Genomic DNA, 20,624 nt, shown 5'->3' on the forward strand with positions numbered 1-20,624 from the left:
CTATGAATGACATAAAGTCACCCAACAGTAATGTGAAAGACTAGTGGAGAACCTGCCAAGACATAATAGCTGTGACTGGCAGTGCAGGTTATTTCACCATGTTTCAGTGCTCGCAAAGTTCAAATATTAGTCCTGTGTTGTTTAAATGTATAACTTCTTTGCATTAAAATGACTATAATCATTTCTTTGCATTATTTGATTAGTTGTCTTTGAGCTAGTCTTCAAAAAAGTGTTCACCATACCTATGTCACCATTTCTAGTCTCAGAAGTCTTATCTTTCACCCTGACTTTAATCCCCCCCAAGCATTTCATGCTTCAAATGAGTCCCAAATCACACCAGTTTGTTACGGTATAAAACATTTTATTTGCAACAATGCAAAAAACACATTTATGCACCAATAGTTCATTTAAAACCAAACACATCCTTTAAAACAAAGTTCTGATGGGATGAAACATTGTGTACAAAGTCCAGTCAGCATGTTCTACCAGCATCGTTAATTAAACCAGTCTTTCGTACCACTTTAACCCTGTGTAGGCTGTGCAAGAGCTAGCTAACGGTGTTACCGCTAACATGCTCAACATGGCGCTGCGTGTCACACTAAATAGTGTTAAAATGTTAAGAAAGGGCACCTTTGTTCAGCAAAGCGACTTCATGAGCCTTCTGGTTACAGACACTGTTAAAGGAATATGACAGCCTTTTTCATCCACACCGCCACCTGCTGTATCTGTAGCGTAGTCAATAAGCACAGACTGCCACTTTAACAAAGTGAAAACCTGCTAGCTAACTCTAAACTCACTTATGATAGAAATCAATGGACAGATGCTTCAGCTCAAGCAACTGCCTATAGGCTGCAAGTGTGTTTGTTTTTCTGTACTCTCTGCATTAGAATTCTCAAATGTTAAAGAAACCCTACAAACCGGGAAGGAAAATATTCAAACGGATGTAGTTCTAGAAAACAGATGTATTCTTTTAGTTAAGTTTTAGGTAAAATTTATAGTGGGTCATCTTTACTGCAGATGGTCAGGAATTAGTCCAGACAATTAAAAATATAGTCACAGAAAAACAGCAGAGTTTACTGCTTAGACAAGCAATGCTAATGTTCCTAACAATTAATAAAAGTGAACAGTCACCAATTTGCAACACTCAAATGTCTACTAGTGGCCGATCACTGTTAGCAATATCAGTATATAAGGTTGAACTTTCAGCGTTTGAAAATGAGTTGACAACATGTAGGCGGCACCTAAATTCCTGAAGCTTGGGACCACAAATGTCCTTCAGCTTTTACCCTACTGGACAGGCTTGAGTTTAAGCTTATGTTATCTAGCTAACTGTAATAGCCCTGCTTAGCTTTATTTTAAATTATAAAATCTTTTTCCTAATAAATGGTTTGACCAGCCAGGGCCTATTTCATTCTGACAAACCAATAAGAGAAAAGCTAATTATCTTCTCCACACAATCCACAAAGGTTTTCTTCCATAGCTACTGTTGAGATCAGAGAAGCTCTACAGAACACAGGTGCGTGTTACAGTCTCTCATTAGAGTTGAATATTAATAACACTAAATGTAGGTATTGTGATATAAACTGAGGTGTGAGTTACGGTCTCTCATTAGGGTTGAATATTAATAACACTCTAAATGTAGGTATTGTGATATAAACTGAGGTGTGAGTTACGGTCTCTCATTAGGGTTGAATATTAATAACACTCTAAATGTAGGTATTGTGATATAAACTGAGGTGTGTGTTACAGTCTCTCATTAGGGTTGAATATTAATAACACTAAATGTAGGTATTGTGATATAAACTGAGGTGTGAGTTACGGTCTCTCATTAGGGTTGAATATTAATAACACTCTAAATGTAGGTATTGTGATATAAACTGAGGTGTGAGTTACAGTCTCTCATTAGGGTTGAATATTAATAACACTCTAAATGTAGGTATTGTGATATAAACTGAGGAGTGTGTTACAGTCTCTCATTAGGGTTGAATATTAATAACACTCTAAATGTAGGTATTGTGATATAAACTGAGGTGTGTGTTACAGTCTGTCAATAGGGCTCAATGGGATTTGTTTTTTTCCAGCATTCTATAAAGCCTGTGCAACCTAGCAAGAGTACCTACAGAACAACACATCAGTGGGCAGGGCCCAGGGAGGTCCACTGTGGCTTTGGGTTAATTTTGGATGCCTTTTCTGTGCCTGTAACCAGCCGAACTCATGTTGCTGAGAACAGACGGCGCTTCAGTCATGTTGCGCATGTTTACACGAGTAGACCCTGGTAAACAAACAAAAAAAACCAACCAAACAAAAATATTTGATCAATTTAGCCAAATAATGAAATTAACAGGCCAAGACTGTCATTTATATTAGAAATTAAGACTCATTGATCTAGGGGAAAGAAAAAAAAACAAAACAGCTAAAGCTTCTCAAAAAAGTATTTTTATCCTTTATGTTCAAAGCTTTACTAAAAAAGGGAAAATATCATTCCTAAACTATAACACAACCAGTAACTACACACTTCTGGGAGGAGGGGCAGCTTTTAGAGCTGAGAGGAGACAAAGGCAAGGTTTGTTTAGACTCATCTGAGTGTCATTCACTTTCTCTCTCACACACACAAACACACGCGCTCTCTCACACACACCCTGCTCGCAGCATCATTGGAACAGCATTATAAAACTATAATACACTAAAGTAGATTGGCTCCATTGTTGCCTTTGTGCATAAAATAGAGTAGAAAAGCCCTGCGCTCTTTAAGAGTCTCCGTGTGTTTATTTACATTACAGAGAGGGTAGTCTCCCGCCTCCACACTGAGGTAGTTAACAGACCCTTTAAAGGAACACTTCACTCAAAAATCTGGTTTGCACAAATTCACCCGCTCACCAGACTTGGCCAAATAAGCCCGTCAAGTCCTGTTTGGTGTCTGAAGTTTGCTTTTGTGTTTAATTTCACACTGCAGCTACTAAGCTATACCACACAAATTAGCACCGGAGCTATGCAGCTAGTGTAGCTAAAAAGAAAAAGAAGCTTATACCTTACCAATTAGCACTGGAGCTAAAAGCCTTATGTAGCTAACAAGTAATGAAAACTAATAGTGTAGTGCAGACTGCATGCCCAAAATCACAGCATTTGCCATTCCATGAGAAGCTCACTTTTCCTTGTTTTAAATTGAAATAATTTGTTCATGCATTTAAAAAAAGTAGTGTTTTAATCTGGACTGCTTTCTCAGGCTCAATACAGGGCAATCAACCGGAAACAGCTCATTTAGAAAGTACTATCATGTGAAGTAAAATACTTTATACCATGTGCAGTTCAGCCATCTCTAACAGATTTGTTTATTATGGCTTTCTGACACTGTATGAACCACTGTTAAAACATGTACGGGAGCTCCAGGGCTATTTGCTGGGATATGAGCTTGTTAGCTACATTAACTACAAACCTTCAGTGCTAAAATTAAAGAAGCAAAACTGTAGACACCAAATAAGTTTCAGCTACCTTTGGGCTGAAGTGGGCGAATTCCATTTTTGGGTGAACTGCTCCTTTAATAACAATAACAGCAACAATAAAAGCAACTAAAGGTTCTTAAATGAACCATGTTTTTCCTGGCTGACCAATCAGGCCAGGAGCTTTAAACCTAAGAAACCTGCAAAACATTATTTAAAAAAAAGGAAAAAAGAAATAAAATAACAAAACAAAACAAAAAAAAACATTTACATGTTTATTCCATGATGCAGCTGCAGTTTAAAAAACCCTCTGAGCAACTACAAAAACATACAAAAGTGCAAAAAATTCTTCTGTTTTTACATAAAGGATAAGAACGCTTGGGGCAAACAGCAGCGCCATCTTCAGTTACACAGAACTCTGTACAGCGGGCTGTTTTCTTTGAGAGGGGAAGGGGGGCAGTCGGGAGCTGGGGAACTGGAACACATCAGATGGTTAAAAACAAACAAACAAAACAGCATTAAATAGTAAAAGTAAAGGTGAAGCCTCTGCTGTTGTGATCTTGAGTGGCAGTCTAGGAGTAACTTGTGTTTTCTCTCTCCATAAGGCAGGAATAGCAGTGGACCGCTGTGTTCTAGACCTTACCGCTGACCTCCGGGGGATGCTGTCCGGCAGGAAAATGGCTGGGTGCGGCTCTCCACTCTCAGAGGGACTTTTCAGGACCACTCTCCAGACCCTTCCCCTGCTAGTCAGGTAACAAAAGGAAAACTGATTAGACAGAAATTCACATCAGATACACAAACACACACATACTCTCGCTGTTATAACAAAACCTCATGACCCATCTTTGGGATTTTTGTAAAATTAAATAAAAATGATAATCATTTAACAATTCTTTAAACAGCGAAAAAGGACAGGAATAAAGTAAACCATACATTTAAGCTATAATACAAAATCAACTAAGTAAAAATAAGAGAAATGGAAGAAACAACAATTCAAAAGTAAAATGCGGATAAAACTGGGTCGGGTTTTGATATGACAGCAACAACAAGGATCATCAATTCTGGCCGTGCACTTAAATAACAAAGGCTCAAGTCTCATTTTCCAGCTCAAACACACCCCCTCAACCAAACTGCTGAACTGAAACAGGTGTGAGAAAGCAGGAAATATCACCAAACAAGGGCCAAAACTGAGGACCCCTGATACACATCATCAGAACATCAACACAGAGCGAAACAAGCCCAGTAAAGATTAAGAAAACGAGTGACAAGGGGCAGAAAGGTGAAGAGCATTCATTCCTTGCCGACACACTACTGATTGAGGCATGCAGATCAGGCGCCCCCCAGTGGACAAGCAGAAATGCTATTTTTTTTAATTATTTGTTTTAGTGTGTGATCAAAATGGGGTGGGGGGACTTTGGAAGGTTTTCTGGTTAACCATATCTAACTAACAAAGTGAGGAAAATATTTTACTGATGAAAAACCAAAGAAAAACATTGGTCATGCACAGCAATCACCTGCTACCAGCGCTTCAAATTGGGACAGACATGCAAGACCACCTAAGCCTCCAGTCCTGATAAACACAGACGGGTCGTCTATCTGATATAAGCTTTTATTGTCTTTTATGGCTGTGCTTTGGAAAGGTCCCTTCCCCTCCTAACACCAACAAAACAAGGGGTTTCAAATGTCAAAGGCTTTCAGAGAACCAATAGCAACGCTGCTTTATTAGCGACAGACTCGCAATTTGGAGTGAACTGATGAATATGTTGCTGAACATAGTCCTGTGCAAAGTGTTTGGGCACTCCTGCTCAAATAATTTTGTTTGGCAAATAAGTTAACATCCTCCAACACACTTGAAAACACACCCTACAAATTTTAGTGCATCCTCTGAAACTTTTATTTTATTATTGTATTTTTGTAAAATGTTAAACTAAGCCAATTCTTCCATGTTATACACTGAAATTTTAGCACTCAAAGTTAAGAAAATCATCACACTTTTTCCACTCTATTGTACTTTATGCCAATACCAAATTTTGCGTTCCTGCAATATTTAAAAGCAAAACTTTAATTTTCAGTTTTCTGTGTTAACATAAAGCAGTTTTGCCCTTTCCAATTTAATAAATTTGGAAATAAAAAGTAAGTATTAAAGTCTATTAAAGTGTGCACAAGTGTGTTTCTGTAAAGGATGTGAATTTATTTAGCAGAACTTCTGACAAGGGATCAAACTTTTGGGTAAGGCTGCAAGTTGGACCGAAAAGAGGACGCTGACATCCAATAACCCACGGACATGCAGAGAGAGATAGCGAGAGAGAGAGAGAGAGAGAGAGAGAGAGAGTGTGAGAGACGTGGGGCTAAAAAATAAGCAAACCTTTTTACATCCTTTTCTTCCAGCTTTAGAAATTTGTGAGCAATTTGAAGACAATTTGCCGAAACATGAATTTGAAACACATTTGAAGTTTTTGTACACGGGTGCGTGTATGTTTTATTTGAGCAGACAAAACAGCAAAGAGTACAAGCCAAAATGTAAAGCCAAAAAAAACAGGACCAAAGTCCTCTTTTTTTTCCCCAAAAAAAGACAACTCACGCTATTTGACTAGCATTAGCTTCTGTAACATACAAATAGCATTTTTTTTTTTGTTTGGATTTTTTTTTTCTTTTTGATTGAAACCGTTTGAGACATTGTTTTTGTTTTTGTTACCTACTTTAACATGGAGACCAAAACTTACTATGAACATACATGATACTACAGCCAAATAGACAGATTCAGCACATGAAGCAATTTTTCTTCATTTTCAAATCTGATTCAAATGAACTGGAATTGCTTGTAAAACAAATTTTAAAATAAAAAAAATTAAAACAAAACCAGTTCAGCAAATAGCAGATGGGAGTGTGACTATTGTCCAGAGCGGATTGTTAAAAATATGTACAGGAAAACAAACACCTCGCCAGATTTTGCCAATTTTGACAGACAGAGAGAGCGAGAGAGACAGAGAGCGGGGGGTGGACCAAGAGAAAAAGAAGAAGCAAGTAAGACAAAGAGGGAGAGAAAGGATAAATGGAGAGAAACCACAGAGAGAAAGTGGTGAAACAGGAGCTATACAAGCAAGAAAGTAAGAGCAGGATATGGAGAGAACTCTTCGAGAGAAAGAAAAAGTGACAGAATGAGGGGCAGAGGGAATAGTAATGTGGAAAAGAAAGGAGAGGAAGAAATTGGAACAAGAAAGAAAAAGAAAGAGAAGGAATGGAAGGAAGGAAGGAAGGAAGGAAGGAAGGGGAGATTGAGAGAATCCTTAACAAACGTTTTGGGGCCTAATCAGATCAAGTCTTTATAAAAAGTGTTTAATATATATAGTTTATAAAAAAGAAAAAACAAAAGCCCTACTTTCTTTTCGTTTTTTTCCTCTACTTCCACTGTTGCCCAAAAGAATCCTGATAAAACTCCTGGTTGCTGTCAGATTTGTAACCATAGTTACCAGAGTGATCACCACCTTGCAGCGGCTGCTGAGCAATGGGTTGCGAGCCCCAGTTCTGATTATTGGTCTGGCGCCGTTTGGAATCGGGCTGGCTGTAGCCATCAGCTTTGCGCTTGCCTCCTATATTTCCACCGCGTCCACCCCGCGCACCACGTACCCCGCGGACCCTCGTCGCCGGCCCTCCTCTTCCAACGCCGACACCTCCCCTCGGGCCACGACCAACTCCGCCTCCTCCACGCTGGGGAAATCCCGGCCTGCCCCGTGGAGGGCCTGCCCCTCCTCTGCCTCGCGCTGGGGACACGCCCCCTCTGGCTCCACCCCTCACACCTCCACGCCCCCCCCGGGGCGCTGGCGGCTGGAAGTCTTCATAGCCAAAGTATGGGTCGTCATAACCGCCCCGGTAGTTGTGGTAGTCATAGCCATAGTAGTCGTAGTAGTCTTCATAGCCATAATAGTCGGGAGGATAGGCATAGCCTCCCCGGGCTCCACCTCTTCCACGTCCCCTGGTGGGCGGGGGCATATGGGGGGGGCCGTAGTAGTAGTAATCATCATACCTGTGGAGTGGAACAAAGCATACAATCAAAATGCATGTAAAACAATAATTTTTTTCAAGTGCCAATTTTACACATCAAGCTAATCATGTTTCAAAACATTCCCTTTGGTCAAAAACTTGAAAATAAGCTGTAAAAATAGCTACTTGTTGAGTTTGTGATTTAAAATAAATATACACATCTACACACATGCCCAATTTTCATCCTACAGGCTATATTAAATTTGTACTTTTTTCAGCCAGGACAGTCACAAATACATGTCAGCAAATCAGAACAGCCGTCAGTAGTAATGGATTAATGGTTGTTTAAAAGTAAACTATGATCATTCTCAATACAGAGAACCAAACAAACACTTGAACAGTGTAGAATAACAACTTCTCAACCAAACAGATCAAATGTGCCAATAACAAAACACCCAAGTTTCAATACTGACTGTTTACTTACATTTGCGTTTTGGCTGCTTGCCTCTGGGCCTTGCGCTCTTTCCTTTTCTGGTCAGGGGGCTTTGCAAAGACAATCTCAATATTTTCACCCTCCAATTCCTTTCCATTCATCTCCTCCAGTGCCTGCAGAACAGAAAGGAAAAACAAAAAGAAACTTTAGAGTAGGAGTTTCTGAACATAAAAGCATACAATCATTTTGACTAAAGACTTGAATGGAAAGAATTTACATTCTTTTTCAATGTATTATTTACCTATTAATTAGGAGTTACATTTATATGAAATTGTCTTTGGGGGAAAACATCACATAATTTTTATATAAAAAAAAAAGTAATAATATCTAACAGACGTACAAAATATCAGTGGCTGATATAATGTGCATGTGAAAAATGAAATTATTGATATGATGAAATTACGGCCAATGACATACTTAATTTTAGCTTGCCCTTAATCCAGAGGCCACAGCACATCAAGATAGTCACATTTTGTGTTCAATGGCGACTGATGGCTGTAATGCACTGCCGTTTTGACTACAAGTCTGGAGTGTTGACCACGTAAGATTTAAACATCAAAACAGGGTCCACAGAGGTCTCATTACCTTGACAGCACCATCCCTCTCTTCAAAGTGAATAAAAGCATAGTCCTTCAGCTTCTTAACTCGTTCAAGCTTCCCAAACTGGCTAAAGGCCTTCTCCAGTATTTCTTCTGTTACACTGTTTGCCAGGTTCCGGACAAATAATACCTTTACCTGAAAAAGAGACAGGACATCGTAGCAGGCATTAGCTCTCAGATATGTTCAGATACGAGAACATGAACTAGATCAATAATGTTATCAATGAGAGAGAAATCAGCATCTTCAGGTGATATGGTAAAAATTACATTTTGATAGACATACAAAAATGCACCTATACGAACAAATTCTTAGAAAATGCTGTTTAAATACTCTCCCATACAAAGTACAGTGCTTTATGTTCAAAATCTGCAGCAAATCATCTAAATAAACAGCACTAATTACACTCTCTGTAATGAAATGTCAGTGTTATATAAGTGCTGATGATATCCAAAATACGCTCACTTGTCTTATGATAACAAAATGAAATACAATTTTGATAAAATATCATCATATTGCCCACCCCTAATTCAAACACCCCATCTTCATTTCAGGGAGTTCTAATCAATCTAATAAAACAAGAAATACAGTTACGCTACACTTCAACTGGCTAAATGGGCTGCAATAACAAACACCGAAAACTAGACAGTAAAAAGCTCAGAAACAGAACCCCTGAAGCTCAGGCAATGTCATTCTTAGAATAAAATCTCAGTGAATAACATGTAAATTCTTCTGCATTCTCACATCTGATGTGTTCCAGGCACAATTATATGCTGATGTTCTTCTTTTAAACCATCTACCATCCTCCAATACAGTATTTTCCAATCCTAGGTCCCAACATTACCGCACATGAATATTGGCTTGTTCAAGTTTCGGCAACACCCCGCTTCCATTAACTCTGCACCACTTTCCGATGCTGCTTCTGAAAATATGTTGTCCTCTACCTCTCACTACTGGAGATCTACTACCACCTACCATTTCTGAAGAGATGCAGCTTAATGACATATTACATACATAAATAAAACAATTGAGGCTAACAAAAATACTGTTTCTAGTAGATTTGTTCAGCACAGTAAAAAGAATGTGCATTAGTTAATGTAAACTTTTTATGAAGCTATTCTGACAGCATATATTATTTGACATTAAAGGAAATCTCCAACCTATATTTACAACACGGTAACACACATTAAGCAGACACTAGAAAAGGCTTGTCAGTTCTCACCTTGGCCATGACCTCTGGGTCAGGGTCCTCGATGGGGTCAGCCCATTCCACTGTAACAACGTTTCCCCAAACCTTCACCTTTCCACTCATCAGCCGGCGCCGGGCCTGTGCTGCAGTCTTGTGGTCCTCATACTCCAAGAAACAGAACCCTCGGTTTTTCTTCTTGTCGTCGGGCTGGTGGTACAGGATAACGTCATTCAGGCCCTCTGAAAGCACACCAAGTGGAGAAAGAAAGATGATATTACATCACACCCACTGTTATGAAAATGCATCATATTGGTAACAGCTTTTAGTTTGAACTCAGCGGAGTTATTATGTATGGAAATGTTTATTAGGGCTAGTCGATGCATAGACTCCAGTAGCCAGCATTAACTTTTTCACTAATTTGTGCTACTGTAGCTCTTCTGTGAGATCAGACCAGCTGGACTACCATTTCACTCCCAACACGCATCAATGAGTTTAGGAGATGCTCTGACCTAGTCTACCCATCATTTTGCACTTGTCAAATTCAATCAGATTCTTATGCTTGCTAATTTTTACTGCTTTCAACACAAGAACTTCAAGAACTGACCGTTCACTTGCTGCCTAAAAAATCCCACCCCTTTACAGATGACCCTGTAGATGAAAATAATGTTTTTCACATCACCTGGAAGTGCTTTTAAATGTTATGGCTGATAGGTGCATTGTGTCAATGTCAAAACAAATTTTCTTAGAAAGTTAAGAATGTCTTTGATGGAGGCACAAGGGCTAGCTCCGTCAACAAGATAAGAGATGTAGATCTGACAGGACTATACACTATCCAGTAGCTAATTCTTTCACCAACCTGTGACTTTAGCAAACTCTTCTACGATCTGTTCTTTCGTCTTGCTCTTCGGGATAGAGCCCACAAAGAGTCTGTTGTTGGCCACTGATATACATACACCGATCTGCTTTCCTGGTCGAATTTCATGATTGTTACACTGAGGAAGGTGGGGGAAAAACAAAACAACCAAATCATTAAACACCATTACAGCATTTAGAGGTGTAAAACAAGAATTTTCATTTCTCATTTCTGATGTATTCTGGTGACAATTCCTGTATCTTTAATATCACTGGGAAGAAAGGGAAAAACCCCACCAAACCTTATTGCAATGCCACTACTGTCAATATTGTGCAGAACTATGGACTGTCTAGACAGTAAAAAAGGCAGAAATTCTATTAACCACAAACTAGATATCACTATATTTATATTTTAATTTTATAATATGAATAAATAATGACAAAATTCATGTTTCTTTAACCAAAAATGAACAATAAAATGTCAAACTAACAAATACAAATATTGTATTGCGCTGGGGATGGCTGGTATTTTGGTTTCTACAGATAATCCCATTGTCCACCAATTCTTTTCATAAACAGTTTGCATTAAAGTACATATTCTAATGCTTCAGAATTTATGAGCCCGTCCAAAAAAGAATAAATTAACAAAGTTTGAATCATGAGATCCAAGAGAATGAGAAATGAGATGGTGGGAGGAAAGTAAGGTTTTACACACTGATTCACACATGTACAGACAGACTAACTGACTGAACACTAATATCAACCCAGCCTTTTTGATACATCAGACTAAAAAAAGTGCATTCCTATTATAGAGAAACTCACCAGCTTTACGGCCTCCTGCGCGGCCTCTTTAGTGCAGAAAGTGACGAAGGCGTATCCGCGGTTCAGCCCACTCAGCGGGTCCATCATCAGTCGCAGGTCCCAGATGGGCCCGGCTTTTTCAAAAAGAGGCACCAGCTCATCCTCAAACAGGTCCCTTGGGATTTTACCCACAAATATCTGTACAAAAACACAATACTTTAACAGTAAACAAAGTGGCTATATCTGTGCATCTGCAGGAACACCCTCAGTTATACTTATTCCAAAGTAATACACTTTAATAACTAAGTAGCATTTTGGATTATGAAATCTGCAAAAGGCCTTCCAGTCAGATCTTAGCGGTTAACTGTCATCGTAACACAAGTTACTCCAGGACAGTATACACTTCATCACTTGGAAAACCTTAAGAAACTAAATATTTTCTAAATAACTTGACTGTATTGAAATTCAAAAATCAACATCCTAGTAAAAAAAACAAACCATAGCAGCACTAAAACAGCAAAAACCATCCAGTCTGAGGTTGCAGGAACTGACTTTCTAACTAAATATGGACCATGACAATAAAACAAAAAAAAACAGCACGTGCTTTCAAAACTACCAATATAAAAAAAACTATGCCCAAGACATACGTAGACAAATACTGAATTGACTCTTATACTCTAAGGCGCTCAAACCTCTACAATGTCTCATATACATTTTTTAATAATATTGACTGCTTTGACAGAGTTTAAGAGTGCTTATCTTATTTGAAACCTTAACCTGCTGATGTGCATTACCTCTGTGCCGACTGTGGGCTGGGCGCCGGTGTAGACAGACTCCGGTGGAGGGCCACCATATTTGCGCTGCCCTGTCGTCACATCGAGTGTGTAGCTGGTTTTCTCAAGCAGAGCCTGTGTGTTACAGCACATTCAAGTTTAAATACACATCAGTCTGAAAACATAGGCCTAGATCAATATCTCAAGTGGCTGGATATTGACAACCCATACACTTCTCACTATCAGCAAAAATCCTGCTGATATTTAGTGGCGTGTTTTGCTTAATATATGGTCTATTATACTTTAGTTTAAAGGCAAAGAACTGCAGGATAATCTTCCATACTGGCTCATAGGTTCATATGGTATTCTTTTGAACACAAATCAATCATTATTACTAATCCAAAGCTCACCTCTAGCACACAAATGACAACAGATATATTTACTCTGATGAAAAGAAAAAATAAATAAACCATGGCTTTTACATTACATAAGAGTAGAGCAGGCGATATGGTAAAAATACTATATCACAATATTTTAAGACTTTTTTGCGATACAGAATATTTATCACAATACATGTAAGACTAAAAACATTAATACCAACAGACTCTACTATTCAGATACTCTTCCGTACTGAATAGTGATCTTTTATTCAACATCAGCTGCTCTTCATCTAACTAAACCAGTCTAATCACACTGTTAGTAATGAAACCTGCAGCTGATCAGTGTTTATTAAGCACTAACAGTCTCCTCAATATGCTCAGAAAAGCATATTGTTATCATCATAACAAAATGTATCACAATACGATAAAATATTGTCATACTGCCCAGCTCTACATAAAAGGGAATGAACTTTTTTCTGCAGAAGTGTGCCCACTGAGACCTGACCATCACATCAGTCAAGTAAAGCTGTTTAATTATTGCAAAAATGGGAGCTAAAATGTGGGTGGAAATGAAATTGTCACATCAGTTGTGCCCAAGCCGGCAATCCATATAGAGTGTGTATTAAAAGGTTAAATGTGATGCAGCCATACTTTGATTTTTGCTTCATCTGGTCCTTTGCTGGAATCTGTAACTTTGGTCCCTTGCTTCTCTCTCTGTCGATGCGTCTTCATCACTCCACAGAGAAAGGCACTTTTGTTCTGACAGAGAGAGAGAGAGAGAGAGAGACAGAGACAGAGAGGTGAGCAACAATACATTCAGCATAGCATATAGATACCAATAACACTGTGTTGCAACTGACAAGAGTAATTATTCCTTATTTGTAATTTTCAAGTGCTCTTTCAATGAGGCACAGCCAGAACATCAGAACAGCTCATTTATACTGGTCTTGAAGTTACAGTAACAAAAACAGTCTGTTTAACTTTTTAAAACATAAAGACACAGACAACATTAGTGAGCCTCAAGCTTGTTCAATAAATCTTTAGAACCTGAAGCTGCTGAATTGTTTACACTGTCTCAAAGGACTGACATAATGGTCCAAAAAGACTTCTAAAATCTTTGTACACAGACTTGAATTGAAAGTGTAAATGGCAAACAGCCATTTTCACCAAATCACACTTACTTGCACATGGGATAGGTCGCTTTCTTTAAACTGTAACAGAACCTGCAGTGCACCTTCCTCATTGAACTCCTTCAAGGCTTCGATGGCACGTTCATCGAGATCACTATGTGCTACGAGGCCTGCAGAGAGAACAGAAACAAATCTCACACTGTCTGCTCACCAGCGCCAACACAGACGCTAATCAGTGAAAATCCTCCATCCGGTCAGATTTTAATCAGGGTCCAGCAGCGTAACTGCAGTTACTCAGAGAGAAAGTTCAACAGTATCATACTTCGGACAGAGGAGTAAACACTTCACAAAGCCTGAGATACTTACCGTGTCTTTCACACAGCCCACACTCCACCGCATATATATCTATAAACTAGAGATGCTGAGACTCTTAATATTGAACTTCAGCTAACCTAGGGCTATGTACATCCCTCGATATACTTCCTGTAGTGCACTACAGTCCTTCAGAATTATTGTGTGTGGATCACATGAAGGAGTGCTCCCTTAAACTGCCTGTATTGTTATAGTCTGACTGTTAATGAGGATTAATGTGTCTTGATTGATAAATATGAATCCTGGGAGTCTACACATGACAAATGTAAGCCACTTTCATTAGGGTTCAAGCACTGCACATCATTCAGTAGAGCCAATAGTCGGTTACTTTGGGAATTTGTGAGCTTGCAATCACAAAAATTTACAAAATTACATACAAAGTTACATGAGCTGCCCATCCACCAGGTACATCACTGGAGTACCGGTGTTTCTGTAAATTAATGGCTGCTTAACCTAACTTTGATGATATTCCAAACTGAACCCAACTCTGCTACAAGGCTAATGTAGCCAACAACTAACATAAGCTCCTCCCCACCAATTAACATGGTGCTAAATCACCCCTCTCCTCAAAGTGTGTGGAGATGTTCAGTAATCTCTAATACACTTAAGTGATTTCTGACGATATAGGACTCACTTCTAAAACAATGAGCAAAGCTAAACACAGTAGCAGCAGCAAGAGGCCTGAATTTTTTCTGCCCTCTAGTCAATTTCCTCTCCAGTAAAACACCTGGCCCCACTTGTCTCTAATAACCACATAGCTACACATTAATAATACAAGCAACAACGTAACTACTGGCGATCTATTCACCGTTAAAAATGATTGCAGCAGAACAGCTAAAGTAATTACACATGTATTAACTTCAGCTTTGAGTCACGTAATTACACAAGTGTATCTGTAACAGCATGTGCTCTGTGGTTGATACATGTGTAATGCAAGCTGTTCTACTGTAATCTCAGTGAATGCATTGGCAGTAGTTAGTTATTTTATTCACTGTTAATGTGTAACATACGTATACAGTTTAGAGAAATTTAGTGTAACATGGCTCCAAAATTAGCTTCAATTTAAAAGCCATTAATTAACTAAAGGGGAATTCCACTGATTTTTCAAAATCCGCTGCATAATTACAACAGTTGTCAGTCAGTCATTCAGAGTGGGTTTGGTGTAAAACACTCCATTCTAGGGAAGCTATGAGGCAGCACTGTCCACAGGGAAGAAGATTTTGGCTTTAAAATATGTTTTAACTATTTCAAACCAAACTCACTCTGACTGCATTCATCTCAACCCCTGATTTGAGCAGCAAATCCATAAATTAAAAAAGGGAGGGGTGGAAACTCCCTGTAAAACTGAAATGAAAATGCTTTGAATTGTTACACCCCTACAGTTTTCACACCCCTAACACACATCACCTGTCCCTGCCTCAGGACAGCTGCTACTATTGTTCCGGCAAATGCCCAGCTGGCTTCGGCCCAAACCGAACAGCCCTCCACCCCCCCTCAACTCTCACGCAAGCATCAATCCCCCAGGACGTCATCAAGGAGTACAGCCCCCTCCTCCCCCTTGTCTATAGCCATAAAACTCTAATCCTCAGGATGGTTTTTCACTCATTGTAAAAGCAGATGCCCTTCATTCAGCCCCTGCAGTTTAGGGTCATTTAGGGGGCTGCAGTACCCATTTTTTTATTTGGAAACCACACAAAGTTGCTTCAATCCTTAAAAAAAACAATAGCACACTTAATGAAGAGAGGAAATATCAAATACAGTTTAACATGCAATGAATGTTAAGGCTAAATCCAGAAGAAAGAAAAACAGTAGAAGTCAATTTGAATTTTGTATCTTTGCTTTTCTCGTTCTTACCTGCTATGTAAATTTCATCTAGCTTTTCAGCAACTTTCTGTGGTAACCCAGCCTCTATTAAAAGCTGGAAGTGTTCAGAGTGGGTAACTGCAGCGGACGTGTCCATCGGTTCCTCCGTACCGTTCCCATTTACATGTTCTGTTGCCATGCCGCCAGATATCTGTTCAAATGCAATGGAGCCAAATTAGTGTCGGACACTTTTGGAGGGACAGTGGACAGTAAGTGATGCTCAGCTTACTTTTCTCTTGCCAAAGGGGCTCCTGGTAGCTGTGCATGCAAAAAGAAAGACCCTCACCTGCATGCACTGACATTTCAACAGTTCAGCAAAACACATGATTTGAAAAACACCGCCGCAAAACAAGCATTGCATCCAGGAGTCAAACAGCAGAAGAAATGTGTGAATCAGTGAAAGGATCAAAATAAGAAGTGTCACAAACAATATTAAAACATTAAAATAATAAACCCAAAAAACAGTATCGCACACAGCAGGATATCTGACTAAACCTTATAAAGCAATGGCTCAATCACACATGCTGAAATGGAAGCCACCAGCCAGCATGAGGAAATGTGATTAACGCTAATCAGCGAGCACTTGCTTTCAGGGTGGACAATGATGCACAATCATCACATCACATTTAGAGCCTGACTGATATCACTTAGATCTGTGCCTTTTCTAATTACACCTCAGCATCACCCGGAGCCCACAGAGAGCTTTTCCACCAAAAAAGGAAACCAATAACAAAATACAGTCATATGCAAAAGTTTGGGCGCCCCTGGACAAATGCAATTTTGTTTCGGTTCTAAATCCTAAACAGGCCTGAATTATACATTTATAGAAATAAATTAACAAAAGATGGAAAAAAATACATGTATTTAATGCTTTGCAGTATGTTAAATTAAGCCACAAAACAGCAATGATGTTTTAAAATGTGCAGAAGTGACTTTCTGTAGAGGATGTGAACTTATTTACATAAAAAACACATACTCTTATTACTGTATAAGTGTACAATATGACTATTTAAGTAGTTCTCTTCATGAGCTTATCATGATTTTTTTTTTAATTCTGAATTTACTTGTCTGATGTCCTGTCGTCAGTGCAAGCTAACAGCATGATCACCCAGGAATTCTGCTGCCTGCATTCACAGAGCACCAACAGCACAGACCCACTGTTGTTGCTCTACATTGGACACAAACCTCCTGCTGCTTTAGTGAACTCACCTTTGCACACATTTCCTGCCAGCACAGATTTCTAGTAGTGGTTTTATGCCCTTATAAAACCCCCTTGTGCTGTTTTACATCCCATCTGTATATAGTTTTCTGATTAATAATTTAAAATATGTCTAATGTTCAGGGTCTTATTTCTGTGCTGCTGTGATGACGCAATTTCCTCTGGGAAACAAGCATCCATCCAGCCACCTCTCCATCCATCCATCCATCCATGTATCAACTTGTTTTTTTTAAGTCACTCCTAGTGCATTCTGCCTGTCAAAATACTGTGCACATTGAAAGTACGACTGGGCGATATGGTAAAAATACTCCATCACAATATTTAAAGCCTTTTTTTTGTGATACATGATATTTATCACAATACATGTGATCACAGACTAAAAACATCAGTAGTGACAGATTCTGATACACTACTGTTCAGATACTCTCCATTACTGAGTACAGTGATCTTTTATTCAACATCTGCTGCTCTTCATCTAATTAAACCAGTCTAATTACACTGTTAGTAATGAAATCTGCAGCAGGTCAGTGTTTATTAAGCACTAACAGTCTCCTCCATATGCTTAGAAAAGCATATTATCACAATGACAAAATTTATCAGAACATGATATCGTCATATTGCCCAGCTGTACTCGAAAGTGTACCATGTTAACCATATCTGCCATATCGATCAGCCAACCCAAACATCTGAGCACTGAAAGACCATGCCCCCAGATCTGCCCCTATATATTTGAAATGAACGAGTTTCTGCTGTTTAAGAAGCACAACCATTCAAAATACGGTCAGTACTGGTCATTTCCATGTCAGCCTTGGTCCTATCCATCATACACTGAACACAACAGTGTAATAAGAAGTCTCCTAAAATCATGGATCACAGTATACTACATCTCTCTAGACTGGGAGCAGCATCAAAAGTGCCACAAGCTCGCTCTCTCGCTCTCTCTCTCTCTCTCTCTCACACACAGTGCTGCACTAAATCCAACTGCACAGGATAAATAACGCTCACCATAATGAACAGCGCTGACTGGAAACTGAACTGTGACCATTTATCACAACACTTCAGTTTCAGGCCATTAAACCTCAGAAAACCAAACACTGAGAGATGCATATCACTAAAAGGTCAAGCCTGTTTCTGTGTACTTTAACCCGGATGACTGACTGATTCCTACTGGACTCAAACTTTATTAACACTGTATTTTTTATTCTTTTTTTTTTTTTGGGGGGGGGGGGGTATACCTGGCACAGCCTCAGTCACGTGGTAAGAGAGAGGGGACGTTTCAGCTGCAGGTAGCTTGACGTTTAGGACCAGCTTCAACAACACGGCATCAGCACAGAAACCGAGCACCAACACACACCTTCAACACCCTGCAGTACACCAGCAGATTCAGAGGGCTCACACACACACCTCAACCCAACGTTTAATCACAAGACACATGTGGGACATGGACCCGTTAACACAACACAGCCTGGAGCTTCGTGGGAAAGTGACAGTGGGAAAGGCAGCAGCTAGCTAGCCTAAGTGAAACACGGCTGTACCGCCTGTCCAATGGTGACTACTTTCGGCACAAATAAAGAAAGAAAGAATAAAAAAGATGTATATATAATAAGATATTGAGTTTGAAACAAGTAGCAAAAGAAATTAAACCAAATAAACTAGACACTTCTTTCAAAATCACAATTAAGATTAGATTAGATATAGCTAGCTAAACAAATACACGTAACGTGTAAAAAATAAAATAAATATATTTTTAAAAAGCTTGTAGCAGGTTCCCCTCTGGTCTGGTCCACCTTAAAATACTGGCCGGTTTGTAAATCCTCAGGCTGTCCGTTAGACCCCGGCATCTTTTAAGGTGGACCCGGTCATTCGGCTCAGAAGCAGCCAGTCATGAGAGCAGTGTGCGAGGCCACAATGAGAGCCGCTGCACACACTGGGCTCCATGTCAAAAATCACACCTGGCCACGGGACTGGACACAGAAAACACATGCAGGTCTTATATGCACGTACAGATCATATTAGTGAAGCTGTTTAAGATGCGGAGCAGTGGGGCGAGTGGGGATTTCTGCCGCTAGCGTTAAGGGAACGTGGTTGAATAGCGGAGTTAGCGCTGCATTAACCTCCAACTGCTAGCTAGCTAAATGCTAGCTACTGTATTCTGCAAAGCCCCCAGCCATGCTGCACACAAAACAGTTAGCTAGCACAGTATTCTGCAGGACCGACGTGCACATTATGCAGCGCTGAGAGTCTAGCCGCCCGCATGGGCCTGGCTAACCCCGCGAAGCCTCAGAGCGGAGTCCATTTTCAAAAAGCCGGTCAGAGCGTCCAGCCCACTCTGCACATTGTTCAAAACACCGGCAGAAAGAGCACCAACAAGCGCGCTCGGGCCGACGCACACAGCGTGCATTTACCTGGTGATGGTGGTGTAAGGTGCGCAGCGTGTATTTGTGTGGGTCAGCCGGGGGTTTTAGGTGTGTAAAAGCAGGAGAATGGTCTGAAACCCCGCCGCTCCGCTCCGCCTCATCAGATAGTGTAAAATGGCGGAGTGCCGCTCACGCTGGACTGCGAGAGCTGCTACGGGGCTGCTGGGGGACGCGCGCAGGGGCGGGGTCTGCAGGGGCGGCATCGATACTGGCCACAGCACTACTAATGACAGTACCACGACTGTTAAAGCTGATGTAGGTAAAGCTGATACTGGTAATATTACTAATAACAATGGTACTAATGATAATAATGACAGTAATAACAATGCAATAACAAGATTGAAAAGTAGTAATGACACTAGTAGTAACAACACTACCACTACTACTATTCTTAAAATGATAAATATTTATTTACTGAATATTTAAGGGCTAAACCCCATCCTCTATTCTTTTGAATGGAAGAATAAAACAATAATTCATAGTGTTCAAAATGTATCATTTATTTTCAGGGGGAAAATGTACCAATAAGGGGCTGTTTTGCTTCATGCGGATATGATTGCCTCTAACAACTATTTTTTTTTATTGATTCATTAAATCTATAGATTATTTCGTCGATTAACTGATACAATTATTTTTTTCTCCAAAATTAGAGCATTAGAGTATTTTAAATCCCTTTTGTACTTTACATAAGTGCAAAACTGTGGGCAAGCAAGAATTTTAGCATAATAGTGAGCATAATAGTGCAGTGGGGTATTTTCACTTTCCCTTATTAAAGTGTGTGTGGTCTATTGTATTTATGCCATTCTCTGCTTGAATAATGAGTCATTTGAGATCAAGTCAAGTCAGAGCTTTCACATTGTCTGGGATTCACATCTTGGGTGAATGAGTGTGTGTGTATGGAGGAGTCAATTTATTCAGTCTCTGGAGTTGAGAAGTCTGATGGCTTGTGAGAAGAAGCTGTTGCAGAGTCTTGTCACGTTAGACTGGATGCTGTGGTACCTTCTTCCCTATGGAGGGAGAACAGTTTGTGTGAAGGGTGCGTGGGGTCATCCACAATGCTGGTTGCTTTGCGGATGCAGAGGGCGGTGTAAATATTCATGATAGATGGGAGAGAGGCTCT

At 39.7% G+C, this 20,624-nt stretch overlaps 1 protein-coding gene across 7 annotated transcripts; it reads right to left on the reverse strand.

The window, feature by feature from the left end:
* Positions 1 to 340: 340 nt before the first annotated feature.
* Positions 341 to 19,615, reverse strand: syncrip (synaptotagmin binding, cytoplasmic RNA interacting protein). 7 transcript variants are annotated; one of them, XR_011979571.1, is made up of 13 exons: positions 19,493 to 19,615; positions 15,860 to 16,019; positions 13,685 to 13,803; positions 13,155 to 13,262; positions 12,145 to 12,258; positions 11,372 to 11,548; positions 10,554 to 10,689; positions 9,731 to 9,936; positions 8,497 to 8,646; positions 7,903 to 8,024; positions 7,065 to 7,461; positions 4,081 to 4,180; positions 341 to 3,912 (listed from the first exon to the last, which is right to left on the reverse strand). XR_011979571.1 is itself a non-coding variant. In XM_072676753.1 (12 exons), the coding sequence occupies exons 2-12, from the start codon at positions 16,005 to 16,007 to the stop codon at positions 4,139 to 4,141; spliced, it is 1,716 nt and encodes a 571-aa protein (XP_072532854.1). In that variant the 5' UTR covers positions 16,008 to 16,019; positions 19,493 to 19,615; the 3' UTR covers positions 341 to 4,138. The 7 variants fall into 7 exon arrangements, 5 of the variants coding, with proteins under 5 accessions (XP_072532854.1, XP_072532843.1, XP_072532833.1 ...); XR_011979569.1 differs by having other exon boundaries at positions 6,908 to 7,461; XM_072676753.1 differs by having other exon boundaries at positions 341 to 4,177.
* Positions 19,616 to 20,624: the final 1,009 nt, after the last annotated feature.

The sequence above is a fragment of the Salminus brasiliensis genome, chromosome 1 (assembly GCF_030463535.1).
Source record: "Salminus brasiliensis chromosome 1, fSalBra1.hap2, whole genome shotgun sequence".
Classification (NCBI taxonomy): Eukaryota; Metazoa; Chordata; class Actinopteri; order Characiformes; family Bryconidae; genus Salminus; species Salminus brasiliensis.